Source organism: Crinia signifera, chromosome 2 (genome assembly GCF_055691185.1).
Source record: "Crinia signifera chromosome 2, ASM5569118v1, whole genome shotgun sequence".
NCBI classification, from domain to species: Eukaryota; Metazoa; Chordata; class Amphibia; order Anura; family Myobatrachidae; genus Crinia; species Crinia signifera.
The window spans coordinates 119,093,565-119,115,968 of NC_139218.1; the positions used below are offsets into that span (position 1 = coordinate 119,093,565).

The following is a 22,404-nucleotide window of genomic DNA, read 5'->3' on the forward strand; positions in this document are numbered from 1 at the left end:
TGTCGTGCTTCACTCTGATCTAAGCGTTGTCCCATTCGCGCCAGGCCTAGAGTCAGCTCTGTCAGCTTGTCACTGATGGCACTAAGGGGGTCGGGTACCGTTGGAGTTTGCACCTCTTGGAGGACTGTCCCCTTCTTCTTCGCCGCTCTGTAAGGTACGACTTCGGGACGATCTCCAGCGTCGTCGTCTTCTGTTGTCACGTCTTCTTCGAAGTCTTTATTTCGGTTTTGTCCTAGCACCTTCAGTGCCGACTCTTTGAACTCGGCGAAGCTACAGTCCTCTTTTTGTTTCCGCCACATGCGGAGTTGAGTACGTGTGGCTTCTTCTCTCGCCCCTTCGATGAAGAGGTCCACGAGCATTTCGTCGGCTTGCTGTATCTCTCTGGGGTCGACCGCTTGCGCAGCCTTCATAGCTTCTTGTAAGGCTAGCGCGAAGTCGCGCAGCGTCTCCCCGTGTTTCTGTCTTCTGGAATACAGCCTGTTTTTCACCACCGGTATTGTTTTGGAGTCGAACATATCTGCGAGTTTCTTGAATATTTTCTTCGTAGTCGTTTTGTCGCCTTCTGGCCATGCCTTGACCTCTCTCCGCGCGGAGCCTTTCAATTGTGCCAGTAGGATCTCTTTCTTCTGGTCTTCGCTCAGCCGATACAACTTGAACGTTACCTCCATTCTGTCTCTGAATTCTTTCAGGGTGCTTGTACCTTGGGCGCGTGTGTCTCCGGAGTATGTAGGTACCCACGCGGCCCCAAAATAGTACGGCATTGTAATCGGTGCCGCCGTTGCTCCCGGTGGGTCCTCTTCTTCTGGCGGTATTGGGGGTAGTCTCCGTCTCGGTGTTGGTACTGGGGGGGTTCCAGACTCCGACATCCCGTCGATCCTGTTCGTAGACGCCAAGATTTTCCTGTGTGATAAACGGAAGCGGCGGCCAGTAACCCTTTACCTCGTAACTGGAATCTTCTCACTGTCGGCCGGTCACCGGTGCAGCTGACACAGGGATGAGACGGGGCATGCAGTCCAACGAATATTTATTAGTGCAAACAAAGGTGAAGAAATACAATGTAAATACCATACAGGAGCTATTACAATTAAAGGCACTTTGGACGCTCTCAGTTTATGGCGAGCAGATACTGGCGACAGTCATATCTCAAACTGCCGATCTAAACACAATAGCAGTAATTCAATGTTAAGGCAACTAGCCGGCAATAATGCAAACCTCAATGCATTCAAATAACCGCAATATAAATAACAGTACAATAACACAATAGTCCCGGGCGGTTCCTAGCAATGTCCTTATGCTGGGTACCCAGACTTATTACTCTAATGCTGCCGCTGCGGCAGGCCCGTGCACAGGCTTTGGGGTCCGTGGGGGGCCTCAGTCTAACACTGCGCAGTGGACTGTCAACAATATTTCCAAAAAAAAAAGGTAATTGGGATTAGGCAAATGTTCCAAGTAAGGCAAGAAGCTTTAGGATTTCTTTAGGGAAGCTGGTGGGGAATTCCCACTTTCGGCCACACGGTGGCACTGTTGGGTCCCGGTTCAAATAATGGCTGTATTCTCCTAGGAGAAAATGGATGCACTTGAACTTGTGAGGACTTCTCTCTGGCAGTGTACGGGCCAGGTCCTAATAAGGCATATACAGTGGAGTCCTCTGTGACCGTCCATCCACACCTACACTATGCAGTCTTGGGACACTTAGGTACAGGAGAGTCCTTGGTGACTGTTAGGCACTGGTGTCCCTGGGATAGCAGAGTCAATGGGCAAGGCTGTTGGGAGCTACTGGTAAGGCTCCTGACCCAGGTGTGGGGGATCAACCTCTGTCTCTCTGGCCCACTCTGGGCTAGGGGGGTGCCTCTGTAGAGAGCAGCTACAGATGGCCGGTGTATGATGTCAGGGCTATTATGAGGTGCGGGCTGGTGTCCGGCTCTCCCTCTCCCCTTACCAGTGCGGCGGTTGGTGGGCTCCTAGGTATGGTCAGGGAGTTCAGGCTGGGTCTAGGCTGCGGTGCAGCACTTACAGTTAGGTGCGGCCCCTGCTGTCTGGGTCCTCTGCTGGGCACTTCAAGCTGGCTGGTTCCCTCTTCTGCAGGGGGGCACGCTAGTGTGGGCACTGCAGGCGCAGTGTTGCCACACTCAGTCGCGCCACACTCGCCCTGCTCAGCTTTGCCGCCGGCTGCCTCAGCCGTCAATCACCGCTGCGTCTCCTGTCGGGTGCCGGGACACTCCGTGTGCCCAGCCGGCGCTGGTCTATGACGCGGCGGGGCTTCAGCGGGTCACACGCGCTGCCAGATCTGCTCCCTCCGCTACTCACCGCCGCTGCTGAGACCAGGTGCTGCTGCCGCTCTGCACGCTGCCTCTCGGGTCTCCCTGTGGCCGCCCTCCGCCACGCTGCCTTCCTCTTCTTCCCCGTGCCACACGCTGATCCTCCTCCCTCTCAGGTCGGTTCCGCCCTCCTCTCTTCGCGCCTCGGCTGTCTCCCCCAATCCCAAGGGGGTTCTCTTCGAGGGGTTGTCCTGCAGGTCACGCTGTGGGCGCCTGCTCGGCGCCACCAATGGCAGGCTCTCTCTCTTCTCTCTCCTGTTCCGTAGTCGGTTGCCGGGCAACCCTTTGTATCGGGGCAATGGGGAGGAAGTAGGGGACACTTCCCCATTCTGGAGTGTCACATATACTATGGATAGTAGAGGTATGAAAAGGTCGGAGGACGCGTACCGCCGCCCCTTGCGGGCTCACTGCGCTAACCACGCTTCGGGTTGGCGTTGATAGTGCTGGTGGCGTTAACAATGGTTATTGGGGGCTTACGATTTTTTATCTCATGGATCTCATGCATCTTATGGATGCATAACATCCATGAGATTAAAAAATCGGGTCCATCGCGTTGACTGTATGCCTTAAGTACCTTAAACTTAAGGCATACAATCAATGAGACGGGCGCCGTGCTAGGAAAGCAGTACCAAAATCTTGCTCCTTTTAAAAGGAAAAAAGTGTACAATGACAAATAATATATGTACTCTTAATAAAATTAATTCTATAGCTAGATAACGTGTTTGTATTTATCTTTATGTGTGTACATAGGTTAAATGTACTATCCCTTTAAATGCACTGTACTGTAGCTACAATGGATTTCATCACAGACCCGGAAAAAGGAAGTGTGTGAGCTGGTTTGGGGTTGCTGCTTATCTGCTCCTGCTGACACCTGGGTCTAGTGCATACAGTATGTGTGTACGTATGAGTGAGCCATAGCTGTTCCCCTAGCAGTCAGAGGAGAGAGCCTGCAGCTCGTTGCTTAGTCACTGAGCCTAATAATGCAGAGCTGGAAACCAAACTGTAAGTAACAACATTGCATTTGTTCAGGGATTACTCTCCTAATTGTAGTGTCACTGTGCAGATCTCTCCCACTGTCACTCACTTCATTAGCTATGCCTGCAGATTTCATCAGTCTATTGTACTGATGTGCTGAAAGAGCTAGCAGGAGATTGACACGTTTTCTATACACAGTGTATATTAATGCTTTCAGGTGAAAATAATTGTGTATTCATAGTGAAATATTATGACATATTTTAATGTAAAAAATCTAAATAAACTTGTTTCATCTAGTTGATTTTATAGTTTTTATTGAAAGTATTTGATTTTAAGCTCTAATAACAAATCATCTGAAAATTGCCATTGTTTTCTAAATGTTATGTGTCAGTGGTTTAACCCTTTGAGGGCCACCATTGCTGTGAGTGATCCTCAAAATATACGCTAAAAATGCTCACCGCAACTTTTTTTAGTGGGAATAAATACAAATACTACCAAGCTTCGTTAAATATTGTGCCCAAAAAAATAACAGTCGCGGTCAGCGACGCTGGCGGATATTTTGAGGAACGGTCACAGCAATGTTGACATGCAAAAGGTTAAACAAATAAAATGTAGTGAAACATTTTCAGTTGTTTCTGTTTACAAATCTGTACATTGACTTGCATACAGTACAATAGCCTTGACAAACTGGTAACATGTGTATAACCTTTTATAGGTTAAGGATTCATATACTTATATTTTTATATGCACTTATATAGATGTAAGTCATTGGTAGTAAGTGCTCGTCGCACCACTGTCATGTTTGTGGTGCCAAAGTGTACTTTGCCAATCTCCATGTTAGGTTGAGTATATGGGTGACACCAATGTGCTGCCTGTAAGGAAGGAATTTCTAGAACAACAAATAAGTTCATCATCAAAGTGTATTTATAATGTGTCACAAATTCTGCAGGACAGGAACTGTTAAGTAACAAAAAACAAAGCACGTAAGAAATGAAGGAATGGGATCATTTGGTCTACAGCTAGTTGGTCGACACAAGTATTAGGTCGACATGGTCTAGGTCGACAGTCAAAAGGCAGACATGGGGTTTTTCACTGGTTTTTGACCCGAATGTGGACACAGTCGACGTGGGCACTGGTTAAAGTTGAACCTACATGTTCAGTAGACGGAGGGGGTCGCTAATGATGCGTGGGAGTGTGTATCCTTAACAATATTGAGTGACACACTGGACATTTATTTTGGAGCTCTTCTGAGCGATAGCTTTTACTTTCTAGTCTAGTGTGTATGGGGCTTAAGTTCTCACAGCAGGTGTATACAGTCCAGAGCATGTACAATCCATGTAATAAGTATAGTTTTACCCCGTTCACACCAAAAAATGCAAAGATCCACCCAGGAAGTTGGCCCAGGGATCATGCCGGGCATTCCCAGGTTGGCCCTTTTCACACCAGAAAAGTCCCTGCATTTTCTGGTGTGGGGAGGAGGCAGGAGCTGGGATGGCGTCAGAGGCCGGTGAACAGTACTCATCCTGGGTTGCTGGTCCTCGGTGCAGGCCGGTGATCCACACAGGTGGTGGGCGCAGATGACAGGTCAGACGGCGGTTGCAGATGACGCAGTTCTCTGGTAGCAGTGAGGGCGCTGGAGAGCTACGTCATCTTCATCCGCTACCTGTCCTGTCATCTGGCCCTGCCGCCTGTGTGGATAGCCAGCCTGACCACCCGTACCATGGACCGGCAACCCAGGTTAGTACCTCCTACTCCTTTCACACCGGCCAGGTCCCCCAGCTGAACCCGGGAGCAACCCAGCTCCATAGCAGGGTTGAAATCCTGGCAAATTTTCCTGGGAAATTAGGCTGGTGTGAAAGGGGTATTAAAGAGAGGACAAAGGATGGACAGTGTACAGATGGGTACAAATCTGTCTTCATTACCCATTCATTCTGTGCCAAGTGGTGCGGGAGGAATGGTTTGACTTAAGCTGGGTACACACCTACAGAATAATCTGTTCAATCTGTCTGGTGTGAGCATAAATCAAGAAATGTATGGGAGCATATGAGAATTTACATTAAATTTTTTAAATTGAAATACATTTTTCCTCTGCCTCCGCCATGGCAGCCATTATATATGGGTTTCTCCCTGCTGGGTAGTGCTTCTGGAAAGGAAAAAAAGACCTCTGGATCCTATAAGAAGGCTCCTCCTCCATACACCAGTGTCTTTTTTTCCTTTCCGGGTAGTGCATGTGTGTGGACACCGGCTCACCTCACGCTGCAGACTGTCGCTCCCTGCAGCTGCTGTGGCTTCATACAGGGAGATTAGAGAGCATAAGCTCTCAGAGTGCCGAATGCGGGCCCCATGGGGTAGCTGTGCGGCGGCGTCCAGGAGAAGCAGCATTTTTTCCGTCCAACCTGGAGCTGTGTGTGAGCACATGTTCTCCTGCCCCAGCTCTGTGCTAGGGGCGGACGCCGGGTAGTGCGCTGCGTGACGTATTTCCTCTGTGAACAGAGGGATAGGCAGCGCGTCATTTAGGCGCGACTTCCGGTATTCAGCTGTGCGTTTCAAGGGAACCAGCGTGGAGACAGGTGCCTCGCGGGTCGGAGGTCTTTGATACTCTGAGGAGGTGAGGCGCGTTATAAGGCACTTATACGCTGGAGAGGTGAGTCTCTTAAATGGTGCTTGTATGGTCTTAAGTTTGTTACTGGTACTTAGACGCGGCTGTGTTTTAGAAGCGCACTACCAAGTATGGAGGAAGACAGACAGTCTGGCATGAAAACTGGGTGAGCAGCGTGTTGGTGCAAGGGTGTCCACGTGGTGTTGTTTTGAAGTGTTGATTAGTGACTGGTTTGTGGTGTCATTGTAGGTCTGAATCTAGCAAGGATAAGGGTGGAAAAAGTAAACAAAAGAAACCGGCTCAGAGCAAGTGTACAACATGTGACAAGACGCTGCCAGAAAAACACACGGGAGCTGTGTGTGAAGGCTGTAAGACGTCTCAGTTATTTCCCCCGGCTCAAATGGCGAGCCTGGTTCAAATGTTAAAAACTGCGTTGGCAGACACGTTTGCGCCCAAAGAGGATTCGGGTAAAGCACCCATTAAACGAAAAAGTTATGTGCTTAGTGAAGAGGTGGATGATTCAGCGGGGCAGTCAACCAGTGCTAATATGCTTGGTGGTGACTTGGAGGACGAAGAGGACGATGATCCAGGGCAGGATAGGTCAGACACGGACTTTAATGCCGACATGGTTGATAACTTGCTGGTCCGTATTTATAAGGCACTAAATATTGAAGACAAGCAAGAGGATTTAAGCTTGCAGGAAATGCTTTTTAAAGACAGGAAACAGAAAAGCAAAACATTTCCCTTGTCGCAAACTTTGAAGGACATAATAACCGAAGAATGGAAGCAGCCAGACAAAAGAGTGGCTATTCCAGGAAAGGTTAATAAAATGTATCCCTTTGACAAGGCACAAGTGCTCTCATGGGAAGAAGCGCCAAAGATAGATGCTGCGGTGGCAAGGTTGTCGAAGAAAACTACGCTGCCACTTGAGGAGGCCAACGCTTTTAAAGATCCTATGGAGCGGAAGATCGAGTTGGGCCTAAGGAAGCAGCACTTAATCTCAGGGGCTTCCCTGAAAGCAGCATCGGCTATGGCAGTAACATCCAGAATAATAAGAGGCTGGTGTCAGCAGCTGGAAGGGGATATTCTGGATCACCTCGCAAGATCGGAGTTGTTAAAAATTGTGCAAGATGTACAACTGGCAGTGGAATTTGTTTGCGAAGCATCGATGGATGCGGTGAGGCTGGCAGCCAGAGCAGGGGCAGCAACAGCCGCGACAAGGAGGGCCCTGTGGTTGAAACCATGGGCGGCTGACGCTCAGTCAAAAAATAAGCTCCTGTCCATGCCGTTTCAAGGGGACTATTTGTTCGGCAAACAGTTGGGCGAACTTGTGGCTAAAATCTCAGGAGGGAAGTCGGTCTGGCTCCCTCAGGATAAGGGAGGCAGGAAAGCACCTCCAGCCAAGTTCGGAAGGTTTCAGCCCCAAGACTACAGAGAGTCACGGGCATATAGACTGGGAAGGCCCTACAGGAGGGGATCCTGGATCTCAAGGGGCAATTTTCGTGCCCAAAGAAATAGAGAGAATAAGTTCTCCTCCAAGAAGGAGGCACAGTGACGTCAGGTCACAAACAGTAGGGGCCAGACTGCTGAAATTTGCAAGCACCTGGTCCAGGACCACTGGAGACAAGTGGGTCCAAGAAGTTGTATCCTCCGGGTACAAAGTAGACTTCAAAAAAATTCCCGGAGAATTTTTTGTTCAGTCTCCGATTCCCAAAGACAGGGAGGAGAGAAAAGCCTTGTTTGCAAGTTTACAAGAAATGCTGGAGCAAGAAGTAGTCAGCATTGTTCCAGAGGATCAGGAATTTCGGGGATGGTTTTCCCGTTTCTTTATAGTAAGGAAAGCAACAGGAGGATTCCGGACCATACTAGATCTGAGACGACTCAATCAGTTCATAGAGGTCAAATCCTTCAAGATGGAAAGTATCAGATCGGTGATACTAGACTTAAGTCAAAAAGATTTTATGACATTAATAGATCTCAAAGACGCCTATTTGCATGTTCCGATCTGCAAAAGCCATCGAAAGTATCTGAGGTTCAGGTTAAAGGGCACAAGTTATCAATTCAACGCCCTTCCCTTCGGTCTGGCTACATCCCCGAGAACATTCTCCAAGGTTCTGGTTGTGGTGATAGCAGCGTTAAGACAGAGCGGGATAAGGTTATTTCCTTATCTCGACGACATCTTAATAGTCGCAGATTCGGATGAGAAGGCGCAAGAGCATACGGACAGAGTGGTACAGTGTCTGATAGAACACGGTTGGCTGATAAATTACAAAAAGAGTCAATTGATTCCTACCCAAGAACTGACATACCTAGGGGTAGTTGTCAATACAAGAGATCTAAATATTTCCTTAACAGAAGGCAGAAGAAGAAAGCTGGTGCAGCAAGTAAAAAGTCTACAAAGAAAACGCGTTGTGTCCTCACGAGGTTGCATGGAGGTGCTAGGCCTAATGGCGGCAGCCATAGAGGTGGTTCCGTGGGCAAGGTTCCATACGAGGAAACTCCAAAGCTGCTTTCTTCTTCAGTGGAACAAAAACCCGAAAGATTTGTCCCAAAGAATAGTCCTGTCCACAAAGGCCAGACAAGACTTGGACTGGTGGGCAGCAGAAGACAGGTTGGTGGCAGGAAGATACTTCGGGATGAAGCAGCAGGTTACGCTAACCACAGACGCCAGCGAAATAGGCTGGGGAGCAACGCTCAATCATCAAGTGGCCCAAGGAAGATGGCAGCGAGAATGGAAGGAGGCTCACTCCAATTTGCGAGAGATGGAGGCAGTGGTCAGAGCCTGCAGGTGGTTTCAAGGCCAACTGCAAGGAAGAGAAATTATCGTGAGATCAGACAATCAAGCGGTAGTGGCCTATGTAAATCGGCAAGGAGGTACGCGAAGCAGAGCATTAATGGAGGTGGCCGCCAAATTGTTCGAATGGGCGGAAGGTCGGATACTGAGCATCACGGCAGTATACCTGGCAGGGAAAGAAAATGTGGTTGCCGACCAATTAAGCAGAAGAGAATGCCTGCCAGGAGAATGGGGTCTCAACCATATGGTATTCGAAAAGTTGGTAGAAAGATGGGGACGTCCACAGGTAGATCTTATGGCAACGGCAGAAAACAGAAAAGTACCCAGGTTTTTTGCCAGGTTCTGGGAGCCACTGGCGGAACAAGTGGACGCACTGTCAGTTCCTTGGAACATGGAGACAGCTTACGTTTTTCCTCCGATACCAGTGATTCAGAGGCTACTAAAGAAACTGCAGAGGGAAGAAGTCGAAGTGATAATGGTCCTTCCTTATTGGCCTCGCAGAGCATGGTTCAATACAGTACAGAAACTGGCAGTGGACGATCCGTGGAGACTACCTTCAACCAAGGACCTGCTAGTGCAGGGAGAAGTATTCAAGGAACAACCGGAGTCATGGAAACATGGTGGCTGAGATCGGAATCTTGAAAGCAAAAGGGTTCAGTGAAGGAGTAGTAGATACTCTACTTAAAGCAAGGAAGCCGGTAACCATGAAAATATACTATAGAGTGTGGAAGAAGTACGCTGTTTGGGCGAGGGAAAACAGGAAGAATCCTCGCAGTGTGGTCACCATACTGTCTTTTCTACAGGAAGGTCTTCGAATGAACCTTTCATCAAGTACTTTAAAAGTACAAGTCTCGGCCATATCATGCATCTTGGACTGGGACATAGCCAAGAACAGATACGTACGGAGGTTCATGCAGGCAGTAAAAAGAATTAAACCAAGGGTGAGAAGTCCGATACCATCATGGGACTTGAACCTAGTGCTGGGAGTCCTTACAGAATCACCGTTTGAGCCACTACAAGAGGTAGCCTTGAAGTTCTTGTCATGGAAAGTGTTGTTTCTAGTAGCCATGATATCAGCCCGTAGAGTATCAGAACTCCAAGCACTATGGATAAAAGAGCCGTACTTTAAGATATATACGGATAAAGTGGTCTTGAGGACAAATCCAATGTTTGTACCGAAGGTGGCGTCGGAGTTCCATATTAACCAAGAGATCATATTACCCACATTTTGTACAAACCCTACGAATAGTAAAGAAAGTAGGCTGCATTGCCTAGACTTGGTTAGAGCCCTTTCCATCTATAAACAAAGGACAGCTGAGTTTCGTAAAGTAGACAATTTATTTATATTATCAGAAGGAGTAAGAAAGGGGCAAAGGGCCTCTAAACAAACACTGTCGAGATGGATCAAAAGCTGCGTCCGACAAGCATACGTCATAAGGCAGCAGGAGCCACCTGAAGGTTTTAAGGCTCACTCAACGCGGTCAATGGCGTCATCGTGGGCAGAGAAAGAATCTGCATCACTAACAGATTTGCAAGGCTGCAGGGTGGTCCTCGGCCCACACATTTACGAAGCATTATAGAGTGGACGTCTGGTCCTCTGCAGATGCTAAGTTCGGGAGGAAGATTCTGAGCGCGGCGGTGGATTAAACCGTGAAAGAAACGTTTTTACTTTAAGTTATGATTTATGGGGCCGGTGGCCTGATCTTATGTTATATGTGAGTATGACCCTCCCTATGGAATGTGGTACTGCTTGGGCATGACCCATATATGATGGCTGCCATGGCGGAGGCAGAGGAAATACCGGGTTATTACCTGGTAACAGGTTTTCCTCTACTCCTCCATGGCAGCGGTAGTTCCCGCCCTTAATACGTTTGTGTTATGTGGAATAATGATGTTCGTTTGTTTTAAAGCTGAAGAAATATAAAGACACTGGTGTATGGAGGAGGAGCCTTCTTATAGGATCCAGAGGTCTTTTTTTCCTTTCCAGAAGCACTACCCAGCAGGGAGAAACCCATATATGATGGCTGCCATGGCGGAGTAGAGGAAAACCTGTTACCAGGTAATAACCCGGTATTTAATTGAACAAATTTATAGGAACAATGTTTTTCCAGTGTTTGGGAGCAAATGCTTGATAGTCATTTGCTCCCATACATTACCAGATTTTTATTCCCACCAGACATAAATCTGTAGGTGTGTACCCAGCATTAGACGCTCTTCCAGTTCAGTGATTCCTGAACTTTCATAACGGTTTCCTAATTTAGCATTTGTTTCGCATTGTAGCTTTTTTCAAAGTAGCTTTTAGTGTACTGGGGGATCGATATGAAATTCCGGCGGCCGGAATCCCGACCTCCGAAATCCCAACAAGGGGGTGATGTGGATCGCCCCCCCTTGCAGGTACAGTACTTGTTTCTTAGCACGGCGCCCAATCTTTTGATCGTACAACATCTTATACAATCGCATCGCATGCAATATAGCGGCATGCGATGCAATTCGATTTTTAATTGTATAAGCACCCTGATGGGTGCTTTCAATGTTAAATGCACCCCCATTGGCAACGCCACCCCCATTATCAATGCCAACCCGAAGCATGGCGAGCCCGCAAGGGGCGGCAGTACGTGTCCTCCGACCTTTTCATACCCCCACTATCCACGTCGGCATGGATTCAATTTTAGATAGTGTGGCGAACCCGAAGCGTGGCGAGCGCATACGGATTACTTTACATGTATTCCGCGTCCCCTCGTGGGGCTCGCTGCACTTGCCACGCTTCGGACTCGTATTCCCCTGCCCCTCGCGGGGCTCATTGCGCTCTCTACGCTTCGGGCTCGGTGGCTCGCTACGCTCGCCACGCTGTCTAAAAACAACTCTGCGCCGACGTGGATAGTGGGAGTATGAAAAGGTCGGAGGATGTGTACCGCCGCCCCTCGCAGGCTCGCTGCGCTTGGGTTGGCGTTGATAGTGGGGGTGGCGTTGACAATGGGGGTGCATTTAACATTGTAAGCACCCAGCAGGGTGCTTGTACAATTAAAAATCGCATCGCATGCCATTTGCTGCCATGCAATGCTATGCGATATTTCATTGTACAAGTACTCCTGTTAATCTAACATGAATATCGCATCGCACGCATTGCACACCACTAAGTATGGTATGCGATGGGCTCCATGCTAGGAAACAAGTACTTATTAACATTTACTCATTTACTAAAACAGCGCTGCTGTGCAGAACTAGTGAAATGTATTTACTTTTTTCTTTGCTGCAAAGATCAAGCCTGATAATCACCAGAGGCATATGCGTCCTCATGGAACTTTTACATCCATGTTGTTTTATGGTTAAACAAAGAAGACTCTAAATCAGGCGCGTGGTGTAGAAAACAAAGGGCTATTATTATTTCACTCTCTTCTCATGCAGGCATTACAGTATCTCATGTTCTTTGTTTTTATCCAGTTTTAGGTCCGTGCAGAGATCAGTATCCTACCGAGGTGTAGAGAGAATTTCCAATGACAGGGTATCAGAATGGCTGTTGAAAATAGAGATGCAATATTTTGGTATCAAAAGAAAGTGAGTTTCTGTTTCTTTGAACTCATTGAGTTATACTGTACTGTATATTGGATGGTCTACTTTTATACTCATGCAACAAACATGTGCACATATATAGAATTCATGACCACTAGGCACATCTATATTTACTGTACATGACAGTAGTTTAGATTTTGGATCCAGTTGTCCGGCTTTTGTTCTGCTGTGGCTATCTAGTATCAATCTTAAGGGGTGCACACACGGGGAGGCTCCTTGCAATTTTGACTAAGCAGATTTTGACTTATGGTGAATACACACATTTAGATTTCCACTTATACTGTAGAAGCAAAATCGAAAGGGCATTGAATGTTTTTTCCTCATTCAGGGCGGGATGTACTAAAGGGAAAATGCGGAAAAACGGGGGGTTTTACCACATTTTCCTATGTACCATTAGCCGTCCGCCCCGTCTCCGCTAGGCAGGGTATCGCCACGCCCCCTTTTCGCTCCCCGGCAGGCAGGACATTGAATCCCGCCTGCGTGTTCTCGGTCGAGCTGACCGAGAACGGGACTGGGTCACGGCGGTCGAGCAAGCTCGACTGCCGTGACCCTGACATTGAATACACCCTTAGTGTTTGCTTGATGTGTAAACTTTTGCAGATCATATACAGCACATTGCTCTGTAAATACATCAGTTTATGAATAGAAAATTTCCCTATAATACAAAATGAGCATGTGAATCTAAACCCCCTTCATATTTCTGTGCCTCCAAACACCATCCTCCTCCTTTTGTGGGTGTGGATTATTAGATAGACAGTGTCTACATAGATAATATGACCACCCCAAAATGTCAACGTGGTCAAAAATTCAACATAAAAAGGGTGGACATGGGACTTTGTCATGTGTCTACATTTTTTCATGTTGACATTTTGACACTGTCGACATTTTGACCGTCGACCTATTGCATGTTGAGCTTTTTCATGTTGACATTTTGACCCTGTTGACCTATTGAGTGTCGACCTTTTGGGTAGACCTATTGACTGTCTATCTAGACACCTGTAGATCTATCAGTCCAGACCACTACTTAATATAAATGGTACCACAAGATAAGGTCAAGAGCTGCAGATAAACTAAGCCTTGCTTATAGGAAGACACATATATACATGCAAACAGACATTACTGGACTCCCCTTCAGAATTGTTTGTAACCCCACTTTCTCTGATCTTTTCCCATGATTCTTCTACCTGCTACTCTTTTAGCCTTGTCATTGTAGCATTCCCTTAAGGCCCATACACACTGGGCAATTTTGAGTTGAAAGCAGCTCACTTGTGGAGTTTTGAGCGGCTTTCAGCTTAAATCCCCCCAGTTTTTTTGCCCTGACGATGAGCGCTGATGCGCACTGCCGTATCACTGCCGGTCGCCGCCATTCATCTGTTGGTATTACCTGCCGAGTGGATGGCTTTCCATAGCTGTCCACCTCCATGGAAATCGCTTGAGCCATTATTTTACTATCGTCGCTATGTATACATGCTGGGCAGAACCGCCCATTGTGTTTGCACCATAACTCCCTCCACCTTCTGCCCACGTTATTTAAACTTCACACTCTATTATCCCCACACCATGCCTGCATTCCATTGAATGTCACTCTATTTCCCCAACAGAATCCGGTCTGTCTCCCATAGTATTCCACCTGCTCTCGTAGCATCATTTTACTTCTTCTACAGTATATACTGTACAACCCATAACATTTCTTGTTCCCCCAGCTCATTGCACCTTCCTTCTGTAATGTCAGCTCTGCTAAATTGCATCTCCTTTAAAATTACTTGGGGTGCAGCATTTTGGTATTTTGCACCTTGTAGAAGATAACAGATAAAGGTATGTTCGCAGGGCAAATTTGTTCTCAAAATGGGCAAAACCATGTTGCACTGCAGCTGGGGTAAATGTAACACGTGCAGAGAGTTAGATTAGGGATCCAAATCTAACTCTCTCCGCATATGTTACATCTGCCCCACTTGCAGTGCACATGGTTTTGCCCATTTTGAGAACTCATTTGCCCTGCAATCAGGCCTGAATTAGGTCTGATTGGTTGCTATTGGTAACATCCTATTTTCAATGGAACTCTCACCGTAGTAAATTTACACTTCTTGCAGAGTGGATCAAAACTCTACTGTATGTGCTACTTGCTCTCTTCCGAACACTAATCACGGTACTTCCCAATAACATTCCACCTTCTCCTCTTATAGCTAAAGCCAATGTACACACATACCTTTTTGTTCAATGATTGTTACTTAAGGTGCCCATATATGGCCATTTCTCACACAATTTCGACCCATCGGACCGATAGATTGTGTGAAAAGTGCCATATCGTGTCCGTTTTACCTCCAGATCCGATCCCATGCGCGGTCCCATGCGCATCAGATCAGATCTAGAAATCTCCATGGCTGCCACAAGGATTAGTTGTCTTCTGTAGCAGTAAGTACCTGTCAGTGCATATGATACATTGTATACAGAAGGAGTGCATACAGATGAGCCGGTCATATCTTTGCAGGGGCTGGCAGTTCTATCGCCGGCCATCGGAAGTGGGGCGTGCATGCGCCCTGTTCCGACGGAGCTCCCCCCGGGTCCTCGCCGCCCCGTTCTGACGCCTGCCCCCACCTCCCCATACCTCCCCCTTACCCTGCCCGTCTCCCTGAAGCTGAGACGAGCAGGTCCTGCCGCCAAGAGACTGGGACGCGCATGCACGTGAGACACACGCATGTTCCAATCTGATGGAGTCCCTCTCCGCCGGCTTTTGCCAGCAGGGACATTCTGGCAAACGCCGGCAAAGAAGAGAGGGGCTCCATTTGTATGTGTATCATGTGCGATCCTGCAGCCCAGGAGGCTCCCTGGCAGGTAGTTGGCAGGTAATCGCAGTGGTATATGGGCCCCTTAAGTCTTATATATACTTTCAACATATTAGGCTAGGTGCACACTAGAAAGATAAAGCTGCTGACCTTAGGTAAGCTACACACTTTTAAATCAGCAGCTCAATATTTTGGGCAAGACCTTAGAACTGGGCGAGCATTTACATTTGTTTTAATGTCATTATCTGTGTTCCCAGCATCCAGTGTATGGTCAGTCGGCAGGTCACAGGGCATACATACTGTATCTTTTAGATATGTCGGCATCAGCTGCAGAGCAAACACCATATTTCTGTGAACGACACCATTAATGGCCAAATCAGGCGTACACCTCTGCCTGCCCACTACAGATATATGGGCCAGATGTATCAAGCTTTAAAAAGTAATAAAGTGGATAGTGATAAACCACAAGCCAATCACCTGCCCCTTGTCATTTTTCAAACTCGGCCTGTAACATGGCAGTAAGGGGCTGATTGGTTGGCTGTTTATCACTCTCCTTTTTATCACTTTTTAAAGTTTGATACATCTGGCCCTTATACCGTTAGTTGCTCAAGCAAAGAAGATACCTTTCTAGATTGTAACCAGCCTTAATAATAATCTTTTTTATAATAATAATAGCTTTTTTTAATTAAAAATTGGTTGCACATAGGGCCTGAGTAGAGAGTCGCTGTCCCCAGACATAGTTAAAACCTGTGTAAATCTGCAAGATAATTGTGAAAATTTCACAAAGCAATATCCTGTCGCACATTCATATGCATTGACCCTTCCTCAACTCTGTGACAGAGAAAGTTTGATCAAGGTCGGCTCTGATGTCACAAACCTTAGAACTTCTGGGCACATCTGCATATTTTTGGATACTTCCAGAAATCTGCTTCTTATGCGTCAAATTGCAAGGGGATTACGATTAGATCCATATGCTATAGTATTTCTGTCGCTATTTGTTTTGCGCATGCATGCTACAATCCATACGCAGTCATTCAATACTCAAATGGATTGTAAATTTGCACAACAATGATCAACTCTGAGTCAGACCCATAGTCAGGTATGCAATAAAATAACTATATTCTGACCATGTTTGCCTGGTTGTTATTGTTCCTTGTCTCTAGTCAATTTAAGTGTTATAAATTTTTCCCCATGGAACTTGGGTTGTTTATTTCAGTTTTGTGTGCATCCCAACTTCATCCTATTACTTATAGAGACTGTGGGGTCTATGTACTGAGCCTGGGAGAGGGATAAAGTACGAGTCAGCTTTGCAGTCCAAATTTTTTTTTGCAATTCAGTCATGTTTAAAATTAGTTGTAATTTATTTATTTTTTTTATTCAAAAATGGTCTACAGTACATTGAATGTTGAACGATGTTAATGTTCTTATTTTAAAGTGGCTCGCCATTGTATCTGCTACTAGTGCTAGGGCTGTTGAGCCTGACTAGACGTTGGACCTGGAAGGTTAAATACGGTGATGTTACAGGCTGTATTTGGAAAATGACAGTTGGAACTGACTGTTCGTTTCTTTATCTTTGGGAAAATTACTAAATTTTTCCCTTGAATTGCTGGCATCAACAAACTTGGGTGCCTTCTTTAATCATCACATTTGTAGCTTTCCTTCTTTGAGCTCATAACTGGCAGGAGTATAGATGGATTGGATTGCCACTAACAGAGTACCCACTCTACTTGAGCGCAGTTAAGAATTTTTTTTTTGTTACACTAATTGGGGGTCCACATACTCAGATGTCATTATTGATGCAAAAAAGTGAAAAACTTGTGTTGACCTTTCGTCATTATGTCAGTATCTACCTAGTGCAGCGGTTCTCAGACTGTGGGTCCTTGCCTTCTCAGGTCACGGCTCCATGTTGCTGACCATCAGGCTGATGACTTTTCTAACTAGTCAGTGATTCAAGGAGTCTGAAAACTCTGTTGCATTGTCTGTTATTTTAGACTCCTCCCATCATGTTGTGCCTCCACAATGCTGCCATGTATTTGCTGTCTGCTGACTACACATTTGCTGTGATGACCTTCTGCAGTTACTTACTGGGGTCCCGTAATTATTTTTATTTTCTGATGGGGTCCCAGAGCAAAATATTTTGACTGTTGACCTTTTCATTCAAACCCATCTCACCATAGGCTCGAGATTACCCAAGTTAGGTGAATTTGCCACTAAATTTAAAGCCGTACACAGTTATAAGACAAACACAGCCTTATAGCTATTGCTGCTTTAAATTTAGCAGCAAAATTGCCAACAGCATGTTTATACCGTAATCTCACAGCCTATTACATAACCCCTTCCTCAGTTTCCTCCTATGCTGTTGCAAAGAATAAGGAGGTTGATGTGCCAGGTGTTGCTGTACAGTTCTCAGCTTTCACGTAATGCAGCATTTGTTTCCTTTGTGGTCTTTTCCGCGGGTGTGGATTGAAAGGTCAACAGTGTCTAAGTAGACAGTCGAAATCGACATGCAATAAGTCAACACAGTGAGAAGATCACCATGCACTAGGTTGACACAACCAATATTTCAGAGGTTGACACAAGGTTTTTTTGTTTTGTGTGCATGTTGACAACTGTCAACATGAACCTCTAATTATTGTAGCGTGTACCCTCGCATGGCTGGCTTTGCTCCCATGCCAGGGCCATTCTAGACAATTCGGTTCCCAGTGCGAACAGTTCAAAATGCACCCCCCCCCCATAGACAATTGGTCTCGTTAATCCCCTCACCCCTACCCAAAAAAAAATGAAATTAAACAAAAATGAAAATGGGCAGATTTTTGACCGCTGGTCATTATTGGGCTATTCAATTGAAGCTTGTTTTTTTCCTCTGGATATAAATGTCCCATGTGATAACACATGTGATCTGAGATAAGGTATTCAGGCCTAGGAGACCGCAAATAGGCCGGTATCCCAAACCCCTCCCACATCTCATGTATGCAAATCTCTACCTACAATCTCATTAGTGCCTCCGGCGCAGGGGGTGGAGAGACTGTTGTGCCATTACCAAGTACATGCCACACGTGCATAGTGGGATATCCGCCACTGTATACCATACCATTTTATAAATATATATTATACTAAATTGGTGAATTAAGCCAACCTTAAAAGTATGATAAAATAAATAGATGTGCTTAAATCTGTTCAGAATTTCGTTATCTTCTTTGTTGTGACTTGGAAATACACTTATCACTCCTGTTTCAGATTGGAGCATATGACAAGCAAATATGGGAGAAGTCCGTAGAACAGAAGGAGATCAAGGTGAAGGTAATGCACATTTGTGATCTTGTGTATGCTAAACCTTCCAGTATAAAATGAAATCAAGATCTAGGGTCAAATGTAATAGGGTGAGAGTTTCAGAAAGTGAGAGATTTTGGGAGAGTTTTCCCATTTTTTTTAAAGCAGCAATCAATTACATGGCAAAATCAACCTGGTTTTGCCGTGTAATTGATTGCTGCTTTAAAAAAAAAAGGGAAAACTCTCCCAAAATCTCTCACTTTCTGAAACTCTCACCCTATTACATTTGGCCCCTAGAGTCTTCTATAAATTCAGAGTGACCCCTGTCACAGTTATATAAGAACCAGGTACACACCTGGAAGCTATTCTTGCAAGTTACAGAACATTCGCCTTTCCAGAAGGCAGACATCCTGATATTTATAGCCTGGAAAAGTAAAAAGAAAAAATAATGACATATTGTATGTGCAGTACATAACAACATTTATTTGTGTTAACAATTACTGTCAACTGTACATATCCCCGTCTTCTTGGTAATTATACAAGTCATACTGTATATGTCATCCGTTATCTTTGCCATATCTCCTGTTACTGGAGAGACATTTCTCTTCCTGCTTTCTCCACCAAAATCTGCTCAGACTTAAGTTGCCATTTTTTGCTATTGTGGTTATGACTAGTATCAGAATGAGGTTATTCGGGTAAAATTGTTATTACCTGCATAAGATTGAGATGACCCCCTTGGAGGATTTAGTTATTCCCCCCCCCCCCCCCCCTCCTCTTTTGTTTTCTTTCTTGCTTTATAGTTATTTTTTATTTTGTCAGTTTTATTATTTGATGTCACTATTTGTTATTCAAATGACGTCAGCTAGATTTCCTTTGTAATGAAACAATGTTTTTTCTTGTTGACTATGAAAAAAAACGTAATTACGAGTGGAAATAAAAAAAAACAGACTGATATTACTTGACCATTTTCATACTTTATTGAGAATACAATTTACAATGACTATTATGATCCAGCTTGACTATAAGTTACACTTTGTGCATATTGTCACTATATGGAAAACTTGTTTTATTTACTATTTTGTCTGCAAAAATGGTTAATTATAGTTTGTGAACTTGTGGCATGTTCAAAAAAAAATAAAAAAAAATGTAATTAAAATCTGATTTAAATAATAAAAAAAAATATACAGGTTGAATATTATGTTTTATGGCAATTAAAGCATATTTCTGGGCAGACTTCTCACAGTCTTATGTTAAAAAGTCTATGGGCAGTATTCAATGAGAAAAATTCTCTGTGCATGGCGAGAGATTTTTTCTCTTGCCATGCACTCGCCCTGTTCCGGAGGGCTCGCCGCCACTCGCGGTGAGTCTTAACCCCTGCAGCGGACAAGCATCCGTGGCAGGGAGCTGGCAGGGAGCCGGGGGACGGTAGCAGCCAGGGAGATTAAAGTCTCCCTGGCTGCCCCAGAACATATGTGGAGGGGAGGAGGGCTCCCCGGGACCCAGGCAGCACAAGCTGCCCCCCCCTATAGCCAGCGGGGGACCCAGTATTCACTGCGACCGATCGTGCATATGTAATGATCGGGTGCAGTGAATATATGAATATCTAATGAGCGGCTCGAGAGCTCCGGCCCCCTGCTGGCTGCTCTGTGTAAAATAAAAATAATAATAATAAATAAAATATTTTTTTTTTATTAATAAAAATAACATGCCCATTCACTGAAAAAAAATCCTAATTTTTGGACACCAAAATTAAAAAAAAAACCTTTTAGTTTAAAAGTTTACATTCCAGTTCTCCATGAAAAGATGGAGAATTGCTACACGGAGAGACACGGCGAAAATCACTTAAAAAAGACGGCGAAAATATCACATTGAATAGGGTGGTTCACTTTTGGAGAGCAAAATGCTCCTTCCAACGTGAAAATAGCACAAACTCGCCATAAAACAAGGCAAATTTTTCTCATTGAATACTGGCCTATGTCCCATCCCGGTTCACAAGAAACCCGCCTATTCATTAATTTTCAGCCCAATACCAGTGAACTTTCCATTAAACATCTAATCTGCTTACTATTATATCTGCCTACCTGTTACTTTACCTGTGTGAACAACTTGTTTGAAATGGATCGTGCTGCTTATTCTTATGTGAGGATGACATCGATCCATTTAAAGATACCTTCATGTGAACCCTCATGGCAGAAATATAATGTAAGGTCATCTGAAGATTTAAAGATACCTTTATGGTATAGTAAAAATTATATGTAAGTGTCAGTCTCAGGGTATAAAGAATACATTCCAGTGAAACCATCAATAAATAAATAATATTTTTTGTCATATGCTTATTCTCTTAGGGTTTTAAGAATAAGCCAAAGAAGATGGCCCATATGAAATCTGATCTGATTGACGTTGATCTTGTCAGAGGTACGTACATGTGTTTAATTGTAAGATAGATGTTATGTAACTCGAACAAGGCAGGCTAGCTAGTCTATAACCTCCATATCGGCTAGGGCCCACAAGTACTCCAGAATGTACCAGTATGCATCTAGTTCTGGAAAGCAAAACCTTACATAGTGTTTTACCGATAGGCAACACCATCTATAGATGGCATTGCTAACAGAAGTATTTGGGCTTCTCATTGAAGAGATCCCATGAGAGGAATCCAAGCGATCCCTCTGCCCTACTCGTAGTTTGAGCAGTAGAACTCCCAGTAGGACACCCAGCTCATAAACCTGGCACGTGGCACAGTGCAAAGAACAGCTTTATTTGGAAGAGCTGCCCTTTGCATTTATACGCAAGTATGCATGCTGCATTAATAGATAGTGTGATGCATGCGATAAGCAGTGGGATGTATTGCATACAATATGTTAAGTGGATATTTTTCCATATGTTGCATCACTTTTTGGGTACATTAAAAGGCATGTGAAGTGTTTTTTTTATACCTGTTAGCCTGTTATCTCAATTATAATTTTATAATCTGTGTGTCATCTATACAACACACATCACTGTTCAACATAATTTAACCCTTTATAATGACTGTTAACCAGATTTTAGTATTTAAAAACATATAAGTGCCTTGCTAATCATTAGAGGAAGTGTACCAGAGGCTCTAAACCAAGTCCTGGCATTTTTGGCAGAAAGTAGGGAAAGTTTTTTCTTTCTTTGGACCCATTCATGAGCTGTGAACTAAAATCCCTGTTAACTCCTGGTGATAATTAAAAAAAAAAAATATATATATATATATATATATATATATATATATATATATATATATATATATATATATATATATATATACATATTTTGAAATCAGGGCACTCACCAAGCAGCAGTATTTCAAGTGCTTTTTTATTCCATCAAAATCAGTTGTAGTAAGCCGACGTTTCGGACCTGTTACAGGCCCTTAATCATGGCGTCCTGTGTCCCACATAGAAGGCAACCTTCTATGTGGGACACAGGACGCCATGATTAAGGGCCTGTAACAGGTCCGAAACGTCGGCTTACTACAACTGATTTTGATGGAATAAAAAAGCACTTGAAATACTGCTGCTTGGTGAGTGCCCTGATTTCAAAATATGTGGATTTGGACCATGTTGGAGTAACATGTGCCTGATGGGAGCACCGCCTATGTTGATCTTTTGACCGTGAGTGCACTGGAAACAATATTATATATAGATATATATATATATATATTTAATTAATGACTTTGTAGCATGCAACATATATTAAAGTCCAATAACAAATGAAGTATTAAATATAGCAATATAGGCAAGTGTACAAATAATTCAGTCAAACAGTAGTGAGACGTATATTTTTACATATTGACAAATAAAATAACCATCCTAAGCAATGCATTCTGATAATGGGTGAGATGTACTAAAGGTCCCTACACACTTGACTGTTTTGGCCAGCGTGTATGGACAGCTATGATCGTTGTCATCGATGGGGGAAAGCCACTGAGCCGCTTTCCCCCTGCCCGGCACTGTCAGCAGGGGGTGGACGGCTTTGCATAGCACAACGCTATGCAAAGCTATCCACAAAGCCGCTCATCCGCTGGTCATACCAGCAGATGAACAGCTTTCCCGGCGATGATGCGGGAGTGAA

General features: G+C 44.8%; 1 protein-coding gene across 2 annotated transcripts in view; it reads left to right on the forward strand.

Annotated features, from left to right (window-relative positions):
• Positions 1–3,021: 3,021 nt before the first annotated feature.
• The window catches only part of PHTF1 (putative homeodomain transcription factor 1), a 119,455-nt gene continuing 100,072 nt past the window's right edge, over positions 3,022–22,404 (forward strand). The window contains exons 1-4 of one of the 2 annotated variants that reach the window (XM_083172767.1): positions 3,022–3,320; positions 12,128–12,241; positions 18,277–18,339; positions 20,655–20,724. In XM_083172767.1, the coding sequence (XP_083028893.1) occupies positions 12,197–12,241; positions 18,277–18,339; positions 20,655–20,724 (178 nt within the window). In that variant the 5' untranslated portion in view covers positions 3,022–3,320; positions 12,128–12,196. Of the gene's footprint in view, positions 3,321–10,605; positions 10,746–12,127; positions 12,242–18,276; positions 18,340–20,654; positions 20,725–22,404 lie in introns of those variants that run through there. The other variant, XM_083172768.1, reaches the window with a different exon arrangement.